This window comes from Ascaphus truei, chromosome 3 (assembly GCF_040206685.1).
Source record: "Ascaphus truei isolate aAscTru1 chromosome 3, aAscTru1.hap1, whole genome shotgun sequence".
Lineage (NCBI taxonomy): Eukaryota > Metazoa > Chordata > Amphibia > Anura > Ascaphidae > Ascaphus > Ascaphus truei.
This window is the reverse complement of record NC_134485.1, coordinates 395,033,086-395,059,851: the sequence shown is the minus strand read 5'-3', so window position 1 is coordinate 395,059,851 and position 26,766 is coordinate 395,033,086. Positions and strand designations below refer to the sequence as shown.

Genomic DNA, 26,766 nt, shown 5'->3' with positions numbered 1-26,766 from the left:
TGCGTACATTAAACAATTGAATAAATATACATAACAACTTTAAAAATAATTGAAATCCAGCCGTAAGACAACAGAATTTCAGTGAATGTACCAAGTAACAGTACCATGATGAGAAGGATACACACTTAGGGGGCTATGTGTCTGCGCTGATGCATTTGCATCAAAAAATAATAACAACGTATAGAAAGACTTACGCCGCGTTGAAAGTGATGGAGAAAACCATCCAGAAAAGTAACGCAACCCGCACATTTTTTAATACATAGACCAGCGCCAATATGCAAATGTAACTCCGCCCTAACTCCTCCCACTTTCTCCATAAATCCCTCATCGCAGGCAGACACAGACATACCGAAAAATGATACAGCTATGATTTAATGCCAGAGATCAAGAAGATCAAGCGACACTCCAGTGGACTTAAATCAAGATAATATGTTATAGAGCAAACAATGATCAACATTTTGGTCCCACTATCAGACGTTTGTCACATCTTGAGGAACGTCTGATAGTGGGACTAAACGTTGATCATTGTTTGCTGTATAATAAATGTATTATTTTGATTTAAGTCCAGTGGAGTGTTGTTTGATCTTTTTCATCTCTGGTACTAACTTTCTCCTTAATTGGATCAACGTGGCCTGATACCTGCTGCTGGTGAGAGTGCTTCTTTTTTCTGTTTTGCAAGTAATATTACATAGATGCAGCCTGGCGCAAGTATTTTTCAACGCACTTTATATTTATATTGCGCTTATATTTGGGCTTTGATACATAGAGCCCTCAACATGCTAACGTGTAGGAATTTCAGAAGAGGGGTGGTTTATGGGATGGGATGGTAATCCCAGGATAAACTGGTATTAAGATCTTACCAGGGTCGGCTTGATGGCAGTGCCATCGGTGCCTCTGCACCAAGCCCCGCGTTACAGAGGCCCTGCACTCTTCCCCACAACCATGAAACTGATTGCCGGGGGACAGCGTGGGGCCTCTGTAACTGTCTCTCACCTTGTCCGGCGGCATCTCCTCCTGCAATGTCTTGTTGTCATAGCGCCGCAACATCACATGGCATCACCTTGCCAAGACAATATGACGTCAAAAATGGCGCTGGCATGATGCTTACGTCGTCTGAGGAGCGGCCGTGCCGGACAAGCTAAGAGTACCCGCAAAAGCCCATGCACCGAGCCCTGCAAAAGCCCATGCACCGAGCCCTGCAAAAGCCCATGCACCGAGCCCTGCAAAAGCCCATGCACCGAGCCCTGCAAAAGCCCATGCACCGAGCCCTGCAAAAGCCCATGCACCGAGCCCTGCAAAAGACCATGCACCGAGCCCTGCAAAAGCCCATGCAACGAGCCCTGCAAAAGCCCATGCAACGAGCCCTGCAAAAGCCCATGCACCGAGCCCTGCAAAAGCCCATGCACCGAGCCCTGCAAAAGCCCCAGCTGGCCCTGGATCTTACAGAGTTCTATTGTGTTTCCAAGAATTTGCTGTAACAGACACAGTGACTGGAATGATAAATTGTTGCAGACTATATTCTCCTGCCTTTAGAATATATGTATTCATTAATTCTTTCATCCCCCTCTGGCATTGATGAGGTTAATAAGCATCTGCTTTATTTAACCCCTTCAGGGCTTTGTCACATTTTATCACTAGTCCATGGGACAATTATTACATATATTCAGTGTAGGTACCTGCATACGGGTATGCCTTGACGTGGCATGCAGGCTTATACATGCTTTGGCCAAAGGGTTTAACAAAATTACCCTTTTTCATGAGATCATTATTTTGTTTTAGCCTAATTGGTAGGAGCGCAGGAATTGTTCTTTTTGTTTTTAATAATGACAATCTCTTTGAAATGAGAGATGATATCAATATGTGATTTTTTAAATTCTAGTCAGCACTAGTTTTACATTCTTGGATATTCATTTATATGCGACCAAGTCGCATTTAGGAAGTTATTATTGCTGCAGTCTAATGTTCTCTGTGTTCTCTGGAAATTGTGCATTAGAAAGAAAGGCCTGAAATAAAAGTATGTGTTATTCAAGGTATTTTCCTAATTCAAATATTTAACTACAAATAACCTTTTTTCTATTAAAAAAAATGATGTTCATGTTTTTGTTAAGTAAGATTACTACTTAAATGTGTCTTTTGAAAATGTATAGAAGGTAATGTACAAATGTAGAAAAGAGAGGCTACTTATATACACTACTTTGTTCGCTGCCTCAAGTGATGGCAGAGCCGGTATCACAATCCAATATAATGCACTAAAGCACTCTTCTTGATAAATCCTTTTAGTGCAGGGGTGGCCAACTCCAGTGCTCAAGGGCCACCAACAGGTCAAGTTTTAAGGATACCCCTGCTTCAGCACAGATGGCTCAATCATTATGACTGAGCAACCTGTGCTGAAACAGGGATATCCTTAACACCTGACCTGTTGATGGCCCTTAAGGACTGGAGTTGGCCACCCCTGCACTAAAAGGATTAACCGAGAAGAGTGCTTTTTAGTACAGAGAGGCACTAAATAAAATGCCCAATTCTACTCTAATCTAACCAGAAAATTATTTTCTTTCATTGCTAAAAACTTGTAGAAGAGGGGGAAAAAATGGTCTTATTAACCCCTTACTCTGGCTGTGATGGGGTTAAAGGAGACTCAATACTGTGCAGTTCTAGGAACCTGGACATTCCTTCACAATAAGATTTCAGGAATGGTTCCTGAAGATTTCGTCTAAGTTTATGTCTTTCATCCAGTCATCATTGTTGTGACCTGTTTTCAGTAATGCATCAATAAAATCAGAGTCACTATTAAGCGTTGACCCTAATCCACTGTTGCTTTGAGAAAGGAAATCGAAGGATCCCAAATCATTACTGGTATCAGTCCCTGGAAAGGCCAGAGAAGTCTGATTTGTAGATGTAAAACTGTTTGTTGTCATGGGTGTATTTCCCCCAGCTTGGCTAAGGATAGGCATAATTTGTGCTCTCAATTGAGTCTGCCCTATACCAAAGCTTCTTAGTGATTCCATTGTTTGTCCACTAGTTGCTTGGCTCATTTGATTTAACGGTCTCATTTGCACCCCATGTAATATTTGGTTAGGAGGTGCCAGGGCACGCTGAGAAAAATGCTGGTTACCCATCACAGCCTGCATAGACTGGCTAGTAAATTGATTACTGTTGGGGAAGCAAAGCACATCCTGCTTTTTTGCTTCTGGAGAAACCCAGTTCTGTGGTGCAGATGAGTTGATCATAACATTGGGTGGTCTTTGTCCTGCCATGTTTGTTACATGACTTGAACCAGACCTGAATTGTGAAGAACTGACTCCAGATCCCGTACCAAAAGGTGGTAGGTTGTTTCCCGGTGCAACTGTTGATTGTCGTGGTAAGATTTGATTATTCTGACTTGTACCCATTTGATTTGGGCTGGTTTGTCGCTGCATTTGGGTTACGCCAGGATTCACAGTGTACATAGCTTGTTGAGGGCAAGGAACATTAACATACATCCCAATGTTCTGAACTCCCTGAAGAGAAGGCATCCTAGATCCATGGTTTGTTGAAGAGTGGCCTGGATTCTGTGCTGCAATATGTGTTGAAACGGGATTTGTTATACCTGTAGGTGGATTTGGGTTGACACCTACAGTTGGCAAACCACCTACAAAAAAAGAAAATTGATGCATTAAAAACTTCAAAGTAAACAGCCAACAGTATATGTTAACGGTGAATACTAATTTCCATACATTTTACAATCATATTAGATCTCACCTTATTTTGTAAATATTTGCTTGCTAGGATTTTTCATTGACGTAACACATTGCGTATAATATTGACTGTCATTTTTTCCCCGTCTTTGAAATCAAAGAACAGCTCTCATGAGACACTTGGATGAATGGGAAATTTAATTCAACATTTTCAGTTTTTATTTACGAAACTATTTCTACAAGGATTCCTCTTTTCTGTTTTGGCAGCAGTGACAATGGCTGATTTAACAAGTTCTCCAATGGTGTCCGAGACAGTAATAAATTAAAGTAACAAGTAGTTAGCCAATAAAAATGTCACGGAGGAGAGTTTGAAAAATTAGTCTTCTTCGCTTGACAGCTGTTTTTACCAATCATATTTATCCTAGACTATGTGTTTATATATAATGGGGTACTTAACCCTCTTGTTGCTTGGAATGTCTTCCAGAACATATTATTAAGTATGATACACCACAGCTAAGCCTCCAAGCTGTAAAACTTGTGCAAACCTGGCACAGATTCTTAATCCCATTGCTTGCAATATGATAATTGCTCTTATGATAAATCTGCTGCTGCTGCTTTTGCTATAGTACTGATCAAATTTTGTGGCCCGAAAAATTTGCTAATTACCCTCCCGCCTCCCCTCCCCCCTGTATCTTTACATGTATCCTGAAAAATGATTTTCTGTTTTTCATAACCCATATATTAATGGTTGTGCATAATGGTCCATACTTATCAGCTCTATGCCATAAAACATCTTTTGGTGCTGGAAGACCTTGGTCGGCATTAGGGCAAGGCGAGCAAAGCAGTTGACTTGGGCCCTGCGCCTTCGGGGGACCCCACGCTCCCTCCTCCTGTCGGCGCCGGGATCCAACTTTCATATGACCGGAGGAGGGAGCTGGAGGAGGGAGCACGGGGCCCCTGGACTGGCGCAGAACTGCTTCACACCCCATGGTAAGAAAGAAAGAGAGAGAGAGGTAGAGAGGTGTGTGTGTGTTGAGAGGGGGGGTCTTACCTTCTCTGGAGTGGCTCTCCTGCAGTGTCGCGTTGTCATGGTGACCCGACTTCAACTGACCACGATGTCGCATGACAACGCGTTACCATGAAAACTTGACGTCACGTGCTGCCGTGACGTCATGACGCCACTACTCTGCAGGCCGCACTTCAAGGAATCGCCCAAGCCGGCAGGTGAGTACCCATAACTACTACTACAGCAGTGGCCCGGCTGCTATAGTGCCACCTTGGGCCCCTCCAAAGGCTTAGGCCGGCCCTGCGAGTGACCTCATTCGAGTGAATGAGATGCAAGGTGCCTTTCCGTGCCAGATGGTGTCTTATGGTACAGTAAACATGGGCCAATATGCAAGTGATTATTCGTGGGTAATTTTTCTATACATAATATTGCTTGTGAACCATTCTTCCCCCATTTTTCAATTCAAAGATGACTTATTACATTATCAGATTATATCGCGTCCAATGTCCCTTCCTTGCACGTCTTTGTTTTCAATGAAACAATGTACTTTGCATTAACACCCAAAAGCAGCTACCAGCATAACAAGAAATACATTTTCCTAAACGAATGACATTTGGCATGGATCATACTTACTTGTATATTGACTTGCTTGTTGTATGCCAACCGTGCTTCGTCTTTGGTCCTTGTAGTCTGGTGGCGGTCTAGTCAAATGCCTGTTCAATTGATCCTGGGTGGTACTTTTCTCCTTAAAAATAAAACGACAACTATTTAAGCATATCAACTTGGCTTTCATAATGTCATTGTGTCTCGTTTATCAGATATTTGCGCGGAAAGAATAGTAAAAGGTAATCGAACGCTCGGTTTACTACTATTATATTTTAGAGTGATACTCAATGTTTCTATTGTTTTGGTTTTGCTTCTAATACATTTTGGGGTTTGGTTCTGTTTTTTGCCTAGGGACAGTTTGTTTAATTTTAGTTTTGGATCGTAGGGGCAATATGTAAATTCAACCATTATTTCTAATTATATAATGATTCATCCAGCAGTGGAGCGATAAGGGCTGATGATATGTACAGTATGCAAAAATAACAAAGGGATTGGCAAATCATAAATATGCAAAAATATATATTTTATTGGGCCAACGTTTCAGCGACCCTCTGCAGCTTTTATCAAGAGCAGAGAGTAGCCGAAACGCTGGGCCAACAAAATGCATATTTTTGCATATTGATGGTGTGCTTATCCTTTTGTTATCCTTACTTGTACCCAGGTACATTGATATTTTTTAATCTTTAATATATTAAATATATATTTATTTTTTACATCACAAAACCTGAGGAAATATACAAATACAGAGTTGTCAACCGTCGGTTGAGGGGGACTTGCCCAGCTGAACCTAGAAGTTGTCCCGGACTGGAAATAGGTTGTGACTTCTGGGATTAGCCGAGCACCAGGGCTCTTCCTCTGCCAAATGGAAGCAGATGGGCCCCTTTCCACAACAGGCCCCCACATGCTGCACAAGCTTAGAGGCCCCGCTTCCCCCACGCTGCAGAAGCTTAGATGATCCCTCCCCGCCCCCACGCGGCACAAGCTTCCAGCACCACTCTTCCCCCCCTTCCCCTCCTCCCCAATGCTCATTCACTTGGGGCCCTGGGTTACATTAGTGTCCTCCTGGGAGGAGAGAAGAGCCAACCAGAGGTGAGGTGCATGATGTAAGGGGGCGGGTTTAATATATATGTATATAGGAAAATGAGGGGTGGGGGGGGGGGGGAAAGGGAAGGTGACTCTCGCATCAGCTCAATACACAGTATTTCAAATAGTAACAAAGGTGCAAAAGGGGATAAGGGGTAGTTATGAAATAGGTAAGTAAAAAATGTATTCGCCATTTATTTGCGAATATTAAAATGGTCAGTCTCATGCTACCTGTTTAGAACGTACAGGTTTTTAACTATTTCTAGTGCTGGACCTAGGGGTTCTCCTGTATCAATTGTGATCAACGAGCTATTTCATTACTATTAAGTAATTGTTTGTTATGGATTTCCCCTTTGTTTCCGTTTATGTATAGAGCACTTTGGTTTGTTTTATATGTTTAGTCACCACCGTGATTTATTCACTGTTGTATTATTTAGTCTAGTTATATATTCATTTATTTTATTTATTTATTGATAAAGTATTATTTATTAACTAATTCATCATATCATACTCTACAATGAGTGCTTTCAAGAGGGTGTTCTTGTCTTCTATTTCATATATATGTATATACAAAGGTTAGGGGTACAGATGTGCAAAACTTTCAGGGTTTCTGAACAATACAAAATGTGCCTTTTTTTCTGTGAGAAATTTAATCCAGACCCTGAAATAGAGAGAGAAGAATGTACAATGTTGACAGAAATGTAACAATTTTGATCAAACTTTGTAATTTTCAAGCAAAATATTGACAAGGGTCCTAAAGATGGCCAAACGTTGATGAATGAATAAATTTAGTTTTTTGTACTTTATTGAAAGTTCTCCTGTGTGTGCCTGTATATCCCACATTCTCCCTCACCCTTTCAACTTAACTCCCTGCTGCCAAGCGAGTAAGAGAAGTGCACACCCTAAACTGCAGGGGTGTGCAAACTTTCCCCCCTGCCTGCTCACGCCCCCTCCCTGCTCGGATCAGGTGTCAAATGATGCCGCGGGGTCATGTGACATCACGTTGCCATAGCAACAAAACATCGTGTGACCCCAAGGCGTCATCTGACGTCGGGTTATCATGGCGAAGCGTCGCCCGTTACGCGAAGGTAAATTTACAGTTGCTTCGCACGGTCCCCCGGCATTTAAATGAAATGCCGTCGGAGAAGCACGGGTCCTCTGTAACTGCCACGCGTCCCCCAGTTTGAGCACCCCTGCCATAAAGCATGGAAATTCTGCAAGAACACTTCTTTTTACTGCATTTCCTCCCAAAACCGAATGCCCCAGAACTCATCCATTTTTTACTTACCTATTGAAGTTTATTACTGGCTTTTGAAAAATGTATGTGATATAAGCCCCTTATGCCAAAGGAAAGTGCCTGCAATTAGGCAGAGGCAACATGACTGAGTGGGTGCGGCCCCCGCTAGACTTGACAGGGGGTGGGGCATATGGAGTCAGAGGTTAGGGGAGGAGCGGTAGGAGGAATTGTGGCGCAGTAGGTGGGTGCTGTCACTCACCTTGTGGCAGCAGGAGGAAGCGGTAAAGCGTGTAACGATGCTCTTCTCAAGCAGGAAACGGACCTGCAGGGCTGAGGTAGGAAGGTGAAAGAACCGACCTGAGCTGAGGGACAGAGTCCTGATAGAGTAGTTTGTCGTAAGACAAAGGTCAGGGCAGGCAGCAGAGTTGCGTAGTCGGTGTGGATGCGGAGATCAAGGCAGGCTGAAATCAAGGATAATCGAGGTACATGAGCCGTGTCTGGTAATGAGGAAGACAATAGGTAAGCACGTTGCATGTACTCAGCATGAACTGGAACTTTGTTCGGCAACTTCCTGCTTATAGGGCTATCCTTTTAAAGGAAGTTGCCAGGAGCAAAAATGGACGATCCTGCCACAGAGGGCGAGCAAGAGCAAAATCCCGGACCGGACTCTTGAAAAACCTCATAGTACCCCTCCCTCCAGAATCGATCTCCGGATTAGTTAATCCGGGCTTGTCGGAGAACCTCCGGTGGAAACCTCGGATCAAGGAGGAAGCGTGGACATCACTAGCCTTCACCCAAGACTTCTTCTCTGGACCGTATCCCCTCCAAGATACAAGGTACTGGAGACTGCCTCGAGATCTACGGGAATCCAGAATCCGACGAGTTAAATACTCCTCTTGGCCATCTATCATAACCAGGCTTGGGAGGGTGGGAGCAGAAGAGGAGTTGTTGCAGACCAACGCCTTTAGGAAAGACACATGGAAGACCGGAGGAAGCTTTAGGGTATCTGGTAGCTCCAATTTAAACGCAACTGGATTTACTTGTTTCGCAATCTTGTAGGGACCTATAAACCTGGGCCCGAGATTCAGGGAAGGAATCTTCAGACGGATGTTCCTGGTAGATAGCCATACGTGATCTCCAACCTTGAACTGCAGAGCTGGCTGCCGACACTTATCCGCGTGATCCTTCATCCGAAGGGAGGCTTTAGTTATGTTGGCATGATTCCTCCTCCAGAAAGACTATAACTTCTGGACCTTGTCATCCGCCGCAGGAAGTCCAGATAGAGAGACAGACAATGGAAGAGAAGAAGAAACTGCCAAAGTAGTCTGAGACAATGGAATGGCTCCTGGAAGCAAGTTGATTGGACCATCGAATGCCCGATGCGGTGGTAACTCCTCTGCTTGCTTCTCATTGAAAACATCCCCAAAATCTTGGTATGCAAGGGGAAGACCATCATGGAGAGATACAGACGCCAGCGTTTAGTCAGAGCTGGGGCGAGGTATAGACAAGCATGCCCCGTGACATATCGCTGGTCCCAGGTGGTCACATGCCCCTTTAACCAGTCGACTGTAGGGTTGTGGTCACACAACCAAGGGAGACCTAATATTATAGGTGCTTAGTGTGTGTTGATTACCATGAAAGGGAGTAACTCCTTATGTAGAACTCCAATGTTCACTACCAGGGAAAGGGACTCCTGGGTGATGGTACCGGGTCCTAGGGGTCTTCCGTCGATCGCCGAAATCTCTAACGAAATCTCCAAAGAGCGAAGGGGAATTTCGTGCTGTTTGGTGAATGAAAGATCGAGGAAGTTACCAGCTGCTCCGGAATCTACGAAGACCTGAGAAGAGACTAAGGCCGAAACCCATGAGAGGGAAACCGGCAGAAGAATAAGGGAAGGCACAGAGGGAGGACGAATGGTAGCGATGTCCAGCGAATGCTCTTCCAACTTCACTGGACATGGGTGTTTTCCTGGCCCCGCAACTATCGGGCAGTCCCCGATCCGGTGGTCCTGGGACCCACAATACAGGCAGAAGGAGGACGAATGGTAGTGATGTCCAGCGAATGCTCTTCCAACTTCACTGGACATGGGTGTTTTCCTGGCCCCGCAACTATCGGGCAGTCCCTGATCCGGTGGTCCTGGGACCCACAATACAGGCAGGGGGAGGACGAATGGTAGCGATGTCCAGCGAATGCTCTTCCAACTTGCTCCAGCGAATGCTCTTCCGGTGGTCCTGGGACCCACAATACAGGCAGAGGGAGGACGAATGGTAGCGATGTCCAGCGAATGCGCTTTCAACTTCACTGGACATGGGTGTTTTCCTGGCCCCGCAACTATCGGGCAGTCCCCGATCCGGTGGTCCTGGGACCCAAAAGACAGGCACAACCCAAGGTACGCCTCATGCTTCTCTCTTGTTCTGACAGTCTGGTAGTACCAGCTGCATAGGCTCATCATCTGGAGGGGGCGGAGAAATGAAGTTTGTGGCCAACCGAGTCATCGGGTTCCTAACAGCACGGCACTTCTCGGATTGGCGTTCCTGCATTCTGAGATTGATCCGTATGCCAAGAGAAATTAACTCCTCAAGGTACTTAGGGAGGTCCCGGCCAGTCAGCTCATCTTTAAAGTGCTCTGATAATCCCTTCCAAAAGGCCGCTACTTCAGCTTCATTATTCTAGCCGGTCTCAGCTGCGAGGGTGCGAAACTCAATGGCGTATTGGCCTACCGTGCGAGTTCCCTGGCTAATCCGCTGGAGTGAAACTGAAGATACACGTCCAGGAGCGTCCAACACCAATTTGAAAGTACGGATGAAGACAGGGGAGTCGCTGATGAGTGGTGATTCCCTCTCCCAGAGTGGGGAGGCCCAGGCCAGTGCCTCGTCATTGAGAAGAGAAATGATGTAGGCCACCCGGGCTCGGTGCATGGTAAACATGGACGGTTGTAGTTCAAATTGGATAGAGCATTGATTAAGGAATCCCCTGCATGCCATAGAGTCCCCACCATACCATAGAGGAGTCGAAATCCAAGGTTCTCTGACCACTGGGGAAAACGAAAGCGGTATAGGAGCCACATCTGCAGCCTTCAAATCCAGCTGATGGGTGCCTATGAGGGAGACTAAGTCCTGCACCACATCACACATCCATGCCAGTTGTTGATCGTGTAGGGCGAGGCGTTGCTCATGATCCCCCAAGTACTGTCCTTGCAGGGTGTACGGCTCGTCCTACCTCAGCGAGGTCCATATTTTTGACGAACAAAATGTAATGATGCTCATCTCAAGCAGGAAATGGACCCACAGGGCAGAGGTAGGAAAGTGAAAGAACCGACCTGAGCCGAGGGACAGAGTCCTGATAGAGTAGTTTGGCGTAAGCCAAAGGTCAGGGCTGGTAGCAGAGTTGCACAGTCGGTGTGGATGCAGAGGCCGAGGCAGGCTGAAATCAAGGATAGTCGAGGTACGTGAGCCGGGTCTGGTAATGAGGAAGACAATAGGTAAGCGCGTTGCATGTACTCAGCATGTCCTTTTAGAGGAAGTTGCCAGGAGCAAAAATGGATGATCCTGCCACAGAGGGCGAGCAAGAGAAAAAAATCCCAGTCTGGCATCTGAAAACCCGTAACGGATTTTGCCAAAACTCATACAGTACGGTGTTAACGTGCTGTTGTAATGTTATTATGGTATGTGTGTTATAAAAAACGATTGGAACGTGATATATATATATATGAAAAAAAGGAAAGAAAAAGAAACAGGCGCACACCTACTGTAATGCATTACCATAATAAAAATTGTATTAGAGGAACATAAAATCTATAAAATGCCCACTCACAAAAGTACAGCCAAAATCTGACTGCAAGCAGCAACAGTGTTCGTGGGCAAATGGCGGCCGCAATTTGCCCACGAACACTGTTGCTGCTTGCAGTCAGATTTTGGCTCTTGTGTGTGTTTCACGGCCGTTTAACAACAATTCAAAGAACTTTCAAGGCACTGTTCCCCGGAGGGGCCTCTCTCGTTGAACACTAAATGCGAGGAGTTCCGTTTCCGGTTTCGGCTGCACGAGGGAAGGTCACGTGACGACGCCACTAACCTGAACCGGACGCTGATGATTGAGCTGTTGGCCCATGAGAACTTATTTCATGCATGCTATTGATTGCTGTACTTTTGTGAGTGGGCATTTTATAGATTTTATGTTCCTCTGATACAATTTTTATTATGGTAATGCACTAGGTGTGCGCCTGTTTCTTTTCCTTTCCTTTTTTTCAGATATCATTAGGGACTGGTGATCCCTTTGAAGCGGGCTGCAGGAACCTGGTGTCATAGCCATTGGAACAGGACTTTGTGTATTAAAGGTTTTTTATATTTTTTTTTTTTTTTTTTACTTTTCAATTTTTGGTACAATATATTTTTTATATATATTTTCATTTTTTATTAAATAAATTTAGATTTTTATGCATTCATTTTTTAGGGATCAATTGTTGAGTAATTGCATTTTATATTGTATTAACATTGTCTTATCATAGTGTATCAGCCATATCTAGCCGCCCCACTAAACGCTTCCATGATCAGCAATTGTTTCCTCTAGAATTCATTCTAGTCAGGATATTATAGAGGCGCTACTTCAATTTTTTTCGCTTGTTTTGAGATATATATATATATATATATATATATATATATATATATAGTGTTCGTCAAACCTATACATTTGCTCGCCCCGGGCGAGTGGATTTAACCCCCGGGCGAGTAAATATTGGCCCAAGCAGCACACATTTGGTACTAGGTGGCGAGTAGATTTTTTTGTGTGGCGAGTAGATTTTTTGGTGATTTGTCAACCACTGTGTATATATATATATATATATATATATATATATATATATATATATATATATATATATATATATATATATATATATATATATATACACACATACACTGTATATATATATATATACACACACAGATACACATATGTACACACACACTCCTAGAGATACTGTGTGTTATCACACTGAGTGCTCTCACATTGCTGTCCTTTCTCTCTTTGGTTGTGTTCACTACTACCCCAGATTGTAGCACCAGTATTCCATTGGTATAGAGCAGTAGCGAGGGTTATCCTTCCCCTACACCCATCCCCCCCGATCCTTGGTCGATAGGCATTTGTTTATAATACAAAAATATCAAGTTGGGCATACCGCCCGGTTAGTAATCGGTGTTCAGCCCAGGTTGGGCCGCTGGTGGTGGAAGCGCCTACCCTAGATGGAGTGAGGCTTTACGGGAGCCTTGTCGGTTGGCCAATAGCAGCAGGGGGTTATGAGCCACAGCAACGCTGGGGGCTCTCAAAATGGTGCCGGCTAGTCTGGGGTCAATTTATCATTTGTGTTATATTATTAATAAAAGCTGTGCCCTTATTCCTCCAGCACGGTGTCAGCTATCATTCTTACTCTGTACGATGTCTGTTGTTTTGGTTCCCCAGCAGGACCTACCCCAGTCATGTATTGCAGCAATATTGCAGATGCTAAGGCTCCAAAAGGATTAAGGTCAATATGACATTTTGTTTTTTATTGATCTGCTTTACAGTTAAAATGTATGATTGATGGGCTGAGTTCTGGTATTGGCTGAGTTACTAGAGGGAACCGCTTGTGTTTGGTTACTCGGCGTGACTTGTTTGCTGTGGGTGGGCTTGTTACAGTATGTTCATGAAAGTCATTTTCGCTAGTTTTATCTAAAGGAGAGCTCAAGAGAGTTTCTAATTTGTCCTGACTTGTATCTCTCCCAATACTTGTACTAAAATCTGCTGACTTTCCCAGAAGACATAACAAACAGAACCTTTTAGGAACACTGATTGTGAGAGTGTTTTTGTAGCAAATATTTTAGTTAGAAACTAGGGTGGCATTAGGGAATTGCTGTTGTACATTCATGGAACTTACCCAATAAAATGTAAATACACTGTATAACAGCAAATATACATTTATAACACAATAGCCATAGTAAACATAATGATTCATATGCTTTTTACTGTACTTAGTGATTGGGGTTGTCAGCAGACTTACTAAAACCTGGTATAACATTGTTGGGGTTGGTGAAATATATATACATCTACTGTATATCATTTCCATTATAGTGTTAATTAGCATGCTTCGTAAAAAAAATCCCATTGTTTTGATCCCTAAAATTAGTGGCACAATTAGAATTATTATACGACACATAAAAATAACTTGGAATCTTCATATATTCTGTACCTAGTTATTATGACTTACAATACAAGCAAAATGCTATGATAAAAGTAACAGTTGAATTAATGGGTGTCATTAGTAATAAGTGATCTTCGGATATTAATCAGTTAATTAACAATTAAAATGATCATAGCCAATATTTTATTAATTATTGAATAGAAAATAGAAGAAAAATGTAGATAGCGGATAGTAATAGTTGCGATTGGGGAGGAGATGTACTGGAGTAACTCGGGCTTAAAAGCACAAGCTTTTGTGGGCTCAATACTTCCATAGACTATTTACAAACCATGTCATTTTAGGCAAGTCACTTTACCTCTCAATGCTACCCAGCAGGGCCACCGACAGATTTCAGACCGGGGCTCCCCCATGTGTTGGCGGACTTGCGAGCCCCGAATGTTCAATTTCTCGTGAGCCACCTCCTCTATTTTCCCCTCTCCATGTGTATTTCTCTCACTCTCCCCCATCCCCCCACCTCCTTCTTCCACCACATGTGTTGCTCGACTGCCTAAACTTTGACTCAGGCCCTCATTCTGTCCTGTCTCGATTTCTGTAACCTCCTGCTGTCCAGCCTTCCTGCCTCTCACCTGCCTCCCCTGCAATCTATCCTAAACACTGCTGCCAGAATCACTCTACTCTTTCCTAAATCTGTCTCAGCGTCTCCCCTGCTGAAATCACTCTCCTGGCTTCCTATCAAATCACGCATCTCACACTCAATTCTCCTCACTTTTAAAGCTTTACACTCTTATGCTCCTCCTTACATCTCAGCCCTAATTTCTCGCTATGCACCATCCCAACTCTTGCGTTCTGCTCAAGAATGTCTTCTCTCTATCCCCTTTTGTATCTCAAGCCCTCTCCGGCCTTAAACCTTTCTCACTGACTGCCCCACACCTCTGGAATGCCCTTCCACTCAATACCCGACTAGCACCCTCTCTATCCACCTTTAAGACCCACCTTAAGACACTCTTGCTTAAAGAAGCATATGAATAGCACTGTGGCTAATACTATACACGATACATAAAGCTTGGCCCCCTGCAGACGCACTTACCAGAATGCCCTGCTACTGTCTATGTATGTTCTCCCTACCAATTAGATTGTAAGCTCTTCGGAGCAGGGACTCCTCTTCCACAATGTTATGTCTGAAGCACTTATTCCCGTGATCTGTTATTTGTATTATTTGTTATTTAAACGATTGTCACGTGTATTACTACTGTGAGGCGCTATGTACATTAATGGCACGATATAAATAAAGACTTACATTACATTACCAACAGGTCAGGTTTTCAGGATATTCCTGAAAACCTGTCGAAGACTGCACCACTGATTGAGCCACATGTGCTGAAGCAGGGATATCCTGAAAACCTGACCCGTTGGTGGCCCTTGAGGGCTGGAGTTGCCCCCCCCTGTTCTACAGCATGACCTGTCCGTGGTGTATCATGTAACGTAGGATAAATCAGCTTCAAGAAACAGCTGTGAGACCTGTTTGACAGTTATAATATGGACAAGTGGTGCAGCAGGGTTTCTTTAGTAAATAAAATAATTAATAAATTAAATAGAGACAGTATTTAGGTGATTTAGCCATTCAATACAGTACTTTTTTTAACCAATAAAATTGGTTTGTATACGTTGATTTTGCCTTAATTTGTTTTTGTTCCCTCTAGTTACGCCCTGGATCAGTGACACGTTAGCAAAACAAAGACTTAAAGCTGCAGTTCAGTCAATATCCTGCATGTGTTTTTTTTTTAATAAATCAGTTCTGTAGTAAGAAAAAATACTTTTAGCATTTTCTGTTTTAAAAACAACAACTTTGAAAGACCAATTTTCTTTTATTCTATTTTAACAGCCATTTGCTAAGGCATTGCCCCTTCATGTCCTGTCACAAGCCCTGGCACACCCCTTTGTCAGCCCTGCCCTCCCTCTAGCACATGTCAGTGCAGGAGTGCTCATGAATATTCATGAGCTTCCACTGACTGACAGAAGCAAATAAAAACATACAGTATGCCAGCTCAAATTATGTCACAAAATTTCACCTATCAATACATGGAGAACGAATTGACCTGCAGCTATACAGTTCTTTAGGTAATTAGAGATTGCCCACATGAAACTATTGAAGTAAAAAAATAAATAAAAAAAATAAATAAAAAAAAGACTGAACTGCAGCTTTAAAGACCTGACTTCAATGAAGTCTCATTTTTTGTAATCGGGCAAACTGAGGCAATTTTGAGCTAGAGATTTGGCCAAAACCTATATGTTTCATTTCTAGTTAATACTACTGTACTACTAATCCTTTATTGAAATGTAGCTAAAAGTTGAACATAATACAATAACACAGGGTCAATGAGTCCCTGCCTCAAAGAAGTTATAATCTAAGGTTGCTTTCTAAACGAATGGAGATACCATAAGATGCTATGGAGACCCATAGCAAATAATCGAGGCTGGAACTTCAGCCTGTGTATGTAGTAGCCATGTGTAAGCACCATGCTCTGTTTGCTCCTGTTCAAATTCTTGTTCCTAACAATTTAAAGAACTCAGTACATAAATTAGATTTTACATTTCCTGTGCAAGAATTGCTGTCTGGAAATCAATAGGGCCACCTGGGTCAGCGTCGCTCCGGTGAGTCACCTCCCGATGACCATGCGGGTGACCTCCCGATGACCATGCGGCTTTCTATTGGCCATCACCTTGGTCTTTTTTAGTAGAACCCAGCAAATAAAAAATAAATCGAATTTCCCTCCCCCCCCCCCCAATCCCTGACCTGGGAGCACCAAGATTAATCTCTAAAGGGCCCACAGAACAAACAAACAAAAAAGTCACAAAATGATTGCCTAAAATGTGGGGGGATTGCTGCACTAAGCTCTCAAATAGAATGCAGAAAGAAGAACAATTCTACATTCTTGCATTGTATAATGAAACAAATTGCTGTCACCACTATCACCATCACTGTCATTGGGGGTTATGTACATCGTATTTATCTAACAGTTTTAAAAAAAAAACGTTTCTCAATGTTCTACATTATATATCAGCTAATAGTTTAAAGTTCCCATAAGACATGCACAATCTGGATAATGTAGCTTGTAAAATAGAAATCAGATGAGAACATTACCGTTTCTGCCAACATCTGCTGCTGTAAAATGAGCTGCTGTTTTTGCTCTATCATCTGTCTCTGTAATGTATTTGTCTTCTCCATTAGCTGCTGGTTTAACATGGACTGCTGGGAGTTGTAACCATTTCCAGTGCTTGGGCTTGAGCCGGAGCTGGAATTTGTGCTGGTGCCGGTACCCTGGGTCGCTGAAGAGTGCTGATCCTGGAGAAAAGGAAGTGGCATCATTTCAACATACATGTAGCTGAACAATAAACAAAAACATGTATTTATCATAGCATGGGTAAACGACTCATAAATATTATAGCGTTAATATACAGTAAACTTTTTTATACATTAGACAACAGTACAGTACTTCTTCGGGACGTAAGATTTCAAGCACTTAGTAAGTCTATTTGCAAACAAACGTGAAGTGCTATTAACATGTACTTTATGACATCAATACAAGTTGAGCTTTTGACAATATTTGATATTATAACGACAATAATTCCTAGTGTCTTAGACATTTAGGGCCAAATGTATTAAATGGTGTTAAGATGTACAGTAAGGTACTTTACATGCCCATTCAAGTGAATGGCCCATAAAGTGCCTTACGGAATAGTTAATAAATGTAACTTTTCGTATCTTCGCTGCAAAACAAGGGTTCGGGTTCCCCAGAATTCCACAATCTAATTCTAGGGTTCCTTAACCGCAATAAGGGTGAAAACCACTGACCTAGAGCAGGGGTGCACAAACTTTTCAGTCTGCGCCCCCCTGCCTGCTCTCCCCCTTGCTCACACTTCCCTCCCCCTCCTTACAGTACCTGGTGTCCAGCGTCTTCTGACGTCATGTGACCCCTGTAAGCCACCGGAGACCAGGTAAGGGAAGTTACAGAGGCCTCGTGCGCGCTCCCCGGCATTTCATTTAAACGACTTGGGGGAAAGCGCAGGCCTCTGTAACTGCTGTGCCCCCCCCCCCCCGACCCCCAATAAAAATCTTGCACCCCCAGTTTGCGAACCCTTGCTCTAGAGCATAGTATAAACAAAGTGGTGTGGTAATGACAGAGTCCTCTGATCGCCAAACTGAGGAATTTTGATATCAATTTATACGCTGGCAACTTCAAAACCTCAGGTCCTCCATATTTTATAATATGGAAAAAGAGTTCAGTATACATCTGTATCATTTCAAGGCATATCGTTGATATATTTACATTTTCTAAATTCTAATAAGGATGTCACCTCTAAATTGTTCTTAGTGGGTTATTCATTAAGCTGCGATAGTGCCGATCAGGTTACTGTCACTCAGAGCTTCCAATGGAAGTCAATTGGACTTTCCATGTCATAGTGCTCCAATCAGTACTCTCACAGTTTAATGAATGAACCCCTTAGGCTTTTTACTAATGCTTCACGTGTGGTTAGACTGTCACTGGCTCACAGCAAAGATCTAACGAGAATGCTGACCTTAAAGGATCATTACCTGAGCTTCATGGACGTGTTGACTGATTCACAACCTCTGTAGTCTCTTGAATACATTAATATTTAAGTCACTGCAGAGGAAAATGAGGCTACGCTTTTTCCAGAAGTTTACAAAGACTGTCAGCTACGACAGTGATTTAATGGAATATTCCTTTTAATTAATTAATTTAAAGTTACAAAGGAAATACATTAATGGTTATAAAACAAAGCTAAGAATCAAAATAATGTACAGTATTAATATATAATAGCATGAAGAGAAGATAGTTTGAGTCTCACTGATACGTTTGTTGCATCACAAGCTATTTCTCCATACTGTATATTCAAACTACTTTTCTGTCAGTCTGCTAGCATAGGATGCAGCTTTCCCTATTATAATCCGGTTTTATACCTGCAGCCCTGTGTGGTTTGGGCTATAGGTCTGCCCACTTCCTGGCAGTAATACCTGGGTAATGGCAGGTTTGCCAGGAGCAATCATGGGTTTTCCCCACTTCATGCAGTGCAGTGAGTCAGTGAAGGCAGTGTCATCAGGCTCTGTGTCCAATTAGAGACATAGGGGAGGTGCCTGCTGGAGCTTGCTTAATGTACTGCAATTTCCTTTTTAGTCAGTCTGCCCCTACCGTGAGAGAGGCAAGGTTACCCGTACTCAGGGCCGTCTTAACGTATGGGCACGCTGCACAGTTGCCTAGGGGCCCCACAGCATAGGGGAGCCCCATGCTTGCCCACCAATGCTCTCCCCCCGCCCGGCACCCCGGCTCGCTCTTAGGGTTGCCAGGTATCCGGTATTGAACCGGACAGGCCGGTATTTGGTTACCCTGTCCGGTAAAATATGAGAGATAGAGCAGGGCTGCTGCTGCTAGGGGGCTGGGCAGCTTCTGATTGGTTGCTGCTGTGTAATTCAGCCAATCAGGAGGTGGCAGGAGCCTGGGGGGTGGGGCCAAAGAGTGGAGGAAAAGCATGCAACAGAGAGGTGAGGCTGTGTCTGTGTGTCTCAGTGTCCTGCCTGTGTCTGTGTGTCTCTGTGTGTGTCTGTCTGTGTGTGAGTGTATGTGTGTCTGTCTTTCTGTCTGTGTCCTGTGTCCTGCCTGTATATGTGTGTGCCTCAGTGTGTGCGTGTTTGAGTGAGTGTGTGAGTGAATGTCTCAGTGTGTGTGTGTATCTCAGTGTGTGTCTGTGTGTCTGTGTTAGGTGACAGATAGTACATACAGTACTGGCAACTTTGTTTAATTGCTCACTCCCCCTTACTTTTCTTTTACCATACTAACAGTCTTCCCATTTTCAAGTTCTATTAAAAATAACCACCGTAAATTCTCAGAAAGGCTCCATAACTCAGCTCTCATCACAGCAGCATTGCAATCTCTGCAGCACCATTCTAACTTAGGCCGTGCTAATAGTGACGACGACGTGACGTCGCCAGAAAACAAATATATTGCCGCCGCCGCGTGCGCTTATAGTGCACGTGACAGCGACAAGCGACGGAGCGAAAACCTGAAGCCAGCAAAATTTGATTTTTCAAGGGCCGTCGCCTCACGTGACGGCCCTTGAACAAATTAAATTGCTGGAATCCCGCGACCTCACCGCCCGGCGAAACAACATAACTTTCGCAGGTGGTGACTGCGACGGGTGACGTCACCCGCCGTGTCGCCGTTACAGATCATCCCCAAGAGCAGGTTGCTTATTCAATGGCATGATTTAATATGCAATTTAAAGCTGGATTTTGAATTCTAAATTTGAAAGCTACTGTACTGATAATGACAGGGAGAGAGGGGAAGGGGGTGAGAGAATGAAGGGATGGGGGGTAACAGAGGATGAAGGGAGGGGATGAGAGAGGATGAAAGGAGGGGATGAGAGAGGATGAAGGGAGGGGGTGAGAGGACAAGGGGGGGGAGGGTGAGAGGACAAGGGATGAGAGAGAGAGAGAGAGAGAGAGAGAGAGAGAGAGGATGAGGAGGGGGTGAACAATCTTGGAATTTGTGGGAGGAGCATTAAGATCAGTATTGCTCGCCATGTACAGTATGACTGCAGGTCTGTTATTTATAAATGATCTGACTATTACGTCATTTGTTCTACATTTCACTGCAAGCATGCACCAGTTTGCACTATTTCATATTCTATTTCCTAAAACAATCCTCAGAAGGGTCACTCCCTCCCAAATCTCCTCCCCAGATTTTTTACGAAATAGAATATAAATTGGTGAATACTTGGAGTGAAATTTAGAACAAATGACATAAGTCAGGTCATTTATAAATAACATTCTTCCCCACCAACAATTCTCGAGTGCGTCAAACCTTTCACCATTGTGTCCAGTATTTTTAGACAAGCCACCTGGCAACCCTACTCGCTCTCCCCCCGTCCGGCACCCCGGCTCTGCTCGCTCTCCCCCCGCCCGGCACCCCGGCTCCACTCGCTCTCCGCTGCCCGGCACCCCTGCTCACGTCACAACCGCTTGCAGCCTAGCAGTGCAGCACTTCCGGTGCCTGCTGCTGCTAGTGAGCGCATGGGAGGCTGGGAGCGACAGTGTAGGCAGGGCCCCGAGCACTGCTTTGCCCGGGGGCCCCTAATGTTGTTAAGATGGCCCTGCCCGTACTCAGCTGTCAGGCAGGCTTGAGGCCTCCCTTCGGGAGTGTGGGTATACCCATACCTCCTATCCTACCAGGGGATAGGGGAAAAGCTTGGACCCCTCTAGATGCCCTTGGCTGGGAGTTGGGTTCAGGGACATCCTAAAGTAGAAGACCTGATGTAATCTGTGGTGCGGAATAGAGGAAGATAAATAAAGAAGCTGCTGCATTTTACCTATACCTCCTGCCTGAGATTGGAGTATATTTGGAGGAGGGGACGAGTTCTTTTGCAGATACTTCACCCCATACTACTGGGGGCTGCACAAGATAGAGGCGCTGCACCTGCAAGTAGAATTTGGGCACAACCCCAGAAGCCTGTCCTGCTCGTCCCCTATGCCATCATGTGGGAGACTCAGGGCCCCCTGTTGCCAGCAGGTATGCACCACCCTAAGACATGTAACTGGAGCAGTATATCCCCTATGTGAGATTGGGTGGAGAAAGAGGGTTACATACCCAAGTAAGGTCAAACCAGTAAAACTAAATCAGTTATCAGCTGCACAATCACCGATTAGAATTAGTTACTTTATAGCAATTCATACACTGATGTAACAATAGACACATTGGGCCCTACTGATATTGCCTATGCATAATCACCAGAAAACTGAGTACAATTTGACACGCTACAAATCTGGAGAGGAAGGGAACCTAGAATGATACACAGGAAAATACTTGTTGAATATACAAATAATAAAAAGCCGGTGTTATTCAAATAATTTATATGAACATTTCCCTGGTATCATTCGTGTCACCACATGGAGTAGGACTATATAAGCAAATGGGTTTGCCCCTAGTTTGGTGTCTCTCTCTCCTTAATGAATATCGCACGAATGTGTCATTTTGCGATGTTACAACATTTTCATATCACAGGGAATTGCAGAGCCGAAAACAAAAATGAGTAACAAAAAAGGATGGGCTTATCGTATGGTTTGGACATGCGGGAATTGTTTAATGAAGATGGCGAGATGCATTTCTGTTGTATATTTATATTGCGTTGTGCGCATTCAGTGAATAGGAATTGCTCCAGAGATTGGTCCCTCTCATGCCCTCACACCAATAAAAAAAAGAAAAGAAAAAATTGCAGCGCACAGCCAAGGGAGTTGTGTACCTCCTTTTTTTAAACTATTTTTCAATAGACATTTCTTTTTTTGGACCCTACTCCCTTGGCTGTGCGCTGCAATTTTTTTTTTTTTTCATTGGATTCTACTACAACGGCTTGTACGATGCAGAGATCTTTCCTGGTATGGACATGTGACTTTATCAAAACAAAAGTGAGTACCATCCTGAATTATGGTGTTTTAGATACTCCCAATGAGGTTACTGATAAGTGTGAGACACCCCACCTTCTCTGAACCTTCAGGGGATATATGTCATATTGCTGCTAAGAATAACTTCACAGGATTGGATATAACTCATGTATTCTTACGGATATAGTCCATCACGGAGTTCACTGTATATATATATATATAGTTGTGTGAAAAAGAAAGTACACCCGCTTTGAATTCTATGGTTTTACATATCAGGACATAATAACAATCATCTGTTCCTTAGCAGGTCGTAAAAGTAGGTAAATACAACCTCAGATGAACAACAATAACACATGACATATTACACTGTGTCATGATTTATTTAACAAAAATCTCCTACCAGTGGAACACGGAAGGGAGGTCCATCCTGGCGGCTGACATCAGAAGTTGACTGACTTCTGAGTCGGACCGTAGGGCGGGCCCCGTCCTCTGCTGCCTCATCTTGTGCCACCCTTCTCCTCTAGTGCTGCCGTTGACATCGCACTCCCTCCTCCACCACTCAAGTCTGACCACACGTACATCCGCTTGCGCCCCCTAAACCTCTGTGCCCGTGGCAGCTGCCTCGCTTGCCCCCCTCTAGTTTCGCCTCTACGAACAAATAACCTTTGCACTTTACTCTGAAGCGCTTCCCAGTGCTGGAGAAAAGTTCAGCTTCATTCAAATACATGAGACTAAATATTTCTGATGAAGGTGCATGTGCACCGAAACGTTGGATGCAACACTGACTCTTTTGTCATTAAATTACCTTTTTTGCTACGTTGTGAATCTTCCAATCGTTTGGTGTGCTTGGCTCCCTTTTGCATATTGCTACTCCTTGACCAGGATTTCTTGCTTTTAGCAACCAGTTTTTCCCTCTCCTTTTTTACCCTAGACCCCCTTTTTAGGGGCATCCCAAGTGGCTTTACCTGATTCTCCTCTTTCTTTACGTTACTAAATATTTCTCCAACATGGGTATATGCCTTCACAGAACCTAAAAAAAATAAAGTTTAAGGTGATAATTCTAATGTACAGTACTGTATACAGTTCAAAGCAGCCGTTTGGACCGTTTTCAGCTGAAAATCCCTATTACTTTTGTTTAGAAAATGTCCCAAACGGCCACTTTGAACAATATAGAATAAGACCTATAACATTATTTACTTGCCTTCTTTTAATGCACCATTTAAACTATTAAACATATTAATGGCATTAGTTCTTTCCAGCTGGGATTTCACGTTAAGGAGCTAAAAGACACTAATTAAAAACATCACGCTTTTAGTACGTTTGGGCTAATTAATATAGTGTATTAGATATGTGTGTCTATTTACCATTGCATTAAATAATCCTAAAGTATAGGGAATTATATTATTATATTGATACTATGGAGGGCGGTCAGTGAACTTTTTTTTTAATTTTGCAATGTACGTTTTCGTTTATACATTGTGTAGAATGATAACAAAACCACTGTGTGCTTCTATAGTGTAATGTACAATTTTATGAATAAATGCAATTCATGGATATGTGTGCAATTGTTAAATACATTTCGCACCAAAAGTTGCTACTAATTTTGGATTATATACACATACAGAAGTATTATATGACATTGTCTCCCAAAATATACAACAAAGCCTGTTATGATGCAGTATTTATAGGATTCAATGGCAGTTTTGGTGCAGAATAACACAACATCTTATCTTGCATTAAACAGGGAAAGGGTGAAAGGGAAGTGAACATAATTATGCCCCTTTATAAAAAAATTAGTAAGACCACACCTTGAATATGGAGTGCAGTTTTGGGCACCATTCCATAAAAATTACATTATGGAACTAGAAAAAGTGCAGAGAAGAGCCACCAAATTAATAAAGGAGATGGAAAAGCTGACTTAGATTTGTTTACTGCACATTAGAAAAGAGGTGTCTAAGCAGTGACATAACTACAATTTTTGGGCCACCCTGACCCTCTCTGTCACTCTCTTTCATCCTCTCTAACTCTCTCCGCTCCTCCTCTATCCCGCCTCCCCTTCTCCACAGGTGGATTGGAGGGGGAAGTGGAGAGGGACTCGTGGTGGCAGGGAGGGGGGGAGTTGTTAGAGACTGGGGGGGGGGGAGGTGTTGAGAGGGCATTTGGTGGCAGGGGAGGGGGGAGTTGAAAAGTGACTTTGGTGGGGAGGGAGGAGTCAAGAGAGACATGTTGGAGGGAAAGGGGGGGTGAGAGGGACTACTGGGGGGAGGGGAGAGTTGAGAGAGACAACTGGTGGGGGGGAGGGAGGTGCTAAGAGAGACTGGTGTTGGAGGTGAAGGGGGAATTGAGAGGGACATTGGTGGGGGGAGGAGGGAGTTGAAAGACGTGGTGGGGGAAAGGGGGAGTTGAGAGACTTGGTGGGGGAGTGAGACAGACTGGTGGTGGGGGGAGTGAGAGAGAATTGGGGAGGGAGAGGGATAGAGAATGGGGGAGAGAGAATGGGGAGAGAGAATGGGGTGAATCGCAGGTCCGCCAACAGAAATCATGGGGCCCAGGACAATGAAAGGAGCAGGTCACACAGTATCCTCTATTATAGAGGTTTAATATGTCTATTTAACACATAATTGTATGGTTGACACAACCATCTAGCATATATCGTAGGAGTATATACACCACTGCTAGATTGTGTCCCAATACTTATGTTCACACACCGCATATTATAGATGATAGTATCCACACATCTTGGATTTATTACATCTATACTGACCCTACACACACCATTGGGGATTTTATACACACATTGTATATATTCACGTTTTTGTATATATTAATAACATTTTATTATTTTTGAGTATATTGGGAGTTTTGTTGCCAAAAGGTGACATGAGTAAAATAATCGGAGAGCACTGAGTCCCTCTCTATTAACCATTCACTTAGCTGCATGGGTGCAGTATACGGGAATCTTTTTTTGTCTTCCCATTTTTGGGAAAACATTTATGTACTCTACATGCAAAGAACTGACAGACTGGGTGGGATTTATAACCAAACTAAGATGGCAGCTGGCCACATGGACGATTTTGTTCTTACCAGCTCTGGACCTGAGGCCTCTGTGCGCCCCTAAAGGTCTACGAGGAGTACTGCGGGAGGAAGTCATGGACACTGATTGAATCTTTGCTGAAGGTCTTGAGTAATGTCTAACATTTCTATGCAGAACTTTGGTATCATAGTGTAGTTATATTTATTGAGTATGGGTTGTCAAATTAGTAAGTGTCAGGCGATAGCTGGCCAACTCCCATATGAAGGAGCAGCTTACTTGGGTGAGTCATGCATAGGAGTAACTCTGAGATGTACAGTGTTACTCCCTCCCTTTTTTGTGATGATACTCTACATTAAACAGGACCGTGCATATACAATGTACAGATGTAGCACGATTCAATTTCACTGTGCAGCACTTGGAGCAGGTGGAGCGCGGCCTGAGTGTGGCTGTGATCGTGGCTAAGCGCGATCACGTACCAGGTAAGAGTGAATTTCCCAGAAAGATCCACGCAGTGGGGGTCCCGGTTTGTGAATGGGTCTCCCACAGTGTTAATCCTACTGGGGCCGCCACCCGTATGTAAGAACTGCGCATAGATAAGTAGTCCCTCTCTCTGTCTCCACGCGCAGCTCTTACCGCAGTTCTCCCTCGTATTATTATTTAATTTTTTTACGCAGTATTGAAGCAGAGGGTCTCCGGAGCTGAACCACATTAATTTTAGGTCCGGGGACCCCATGCCTCCCGAGCTACAGGCTTCCATATGGATGAATTAATTCAGAAGCAGGGACCTCTGCTGCGTTAATCCCTTCAGGGCAGCCAGAATTACTGGGTTTATGGGCGCGGGGGACTGTGAGCAGGCCGCGGTCAGGCTCCGTTCATCAGCTTTCCCTCGCACCCAAACTGAACATAAATAGCACTGCATCTATATCCAGCATTCACATCGTCCTTCTTATAATAGGTTCACAGACAAAGTGGGGCAGGTTAAGGGAACAGGAAATATTTGATTGACATACATGACTGTTAAGAATATTTTGTGAGCTAAATGGGACTGCACTCATAAATGTCATAGTCATGTAGAAGTCAGTTTATCATAATTGTACTGTGATCTCCATGTGCAAAACTGCATTTGAATTAATAAAGTGCAGAAGTCCTGATACTGTACATCAAGTGTCATGTACTCCAACCCAATATTGTTTTGGAGGGAGATTTACTAAACGGTGAGCGCACCAAATCTTCTGGCACTACAAGGTGCCTTTCCAGCTGTTTAAATGCATTTCCATTAGACGCGGTGTGATTTCCATAAAACAGGTTTGTACAGATGTAGCCAACTTTAGTGCAACCCTTGGCGCGCTCCCGTGCGTGTAATGCCCCAATAGCCCCACTCTGTTCTCGCACACATCTGATTCAAAGCAAAGGCCGCTACTCCCACTGGCGCGTTGTGTATGTCCCACTGCAGTGAGCGACTGGTTGCACTAACACTGGTACAGCTGTAAATATGGCAGTGC

General features: G+C 43.7%; 1 protein-coding gene across 1 annotated transcript in view; it reads right to left on the bottom strand.

Annotated features, from left to right (window-relative positions):
- Positions 1 to 2,399: 2,399 nt before the first annotated feature.
- Positions 2,400 to 26,766, bottom strand: part of MAML2 (mastermind like transcriptional coactivator 2) — a 277,427-nt gene continuing 253,060 nt past the window's right edge. Inside the window, exons 4-6 of the mRNA XM_075592459.1 lie at positions 16,921 to 17,121; positions 5,314 to 5,425; positions 2,400 to 3,628 (exon numbers count right to left, since the gene is read on the bottom strand). Coding sequence (XP_075448574.1) covers positions 2,685 to 3,628; positions 5,314 to 5,425; positions 16,921 to 17,121 — 1,257 coding nt within the window. The 3' untranslated portion in view covers positions 2,400 to 2,684. The remainder of the gene's footprint in view (positions 3,629 to 5,313; positions 5,426 to 16,920; positions 17,122 to 26,766) is intronic.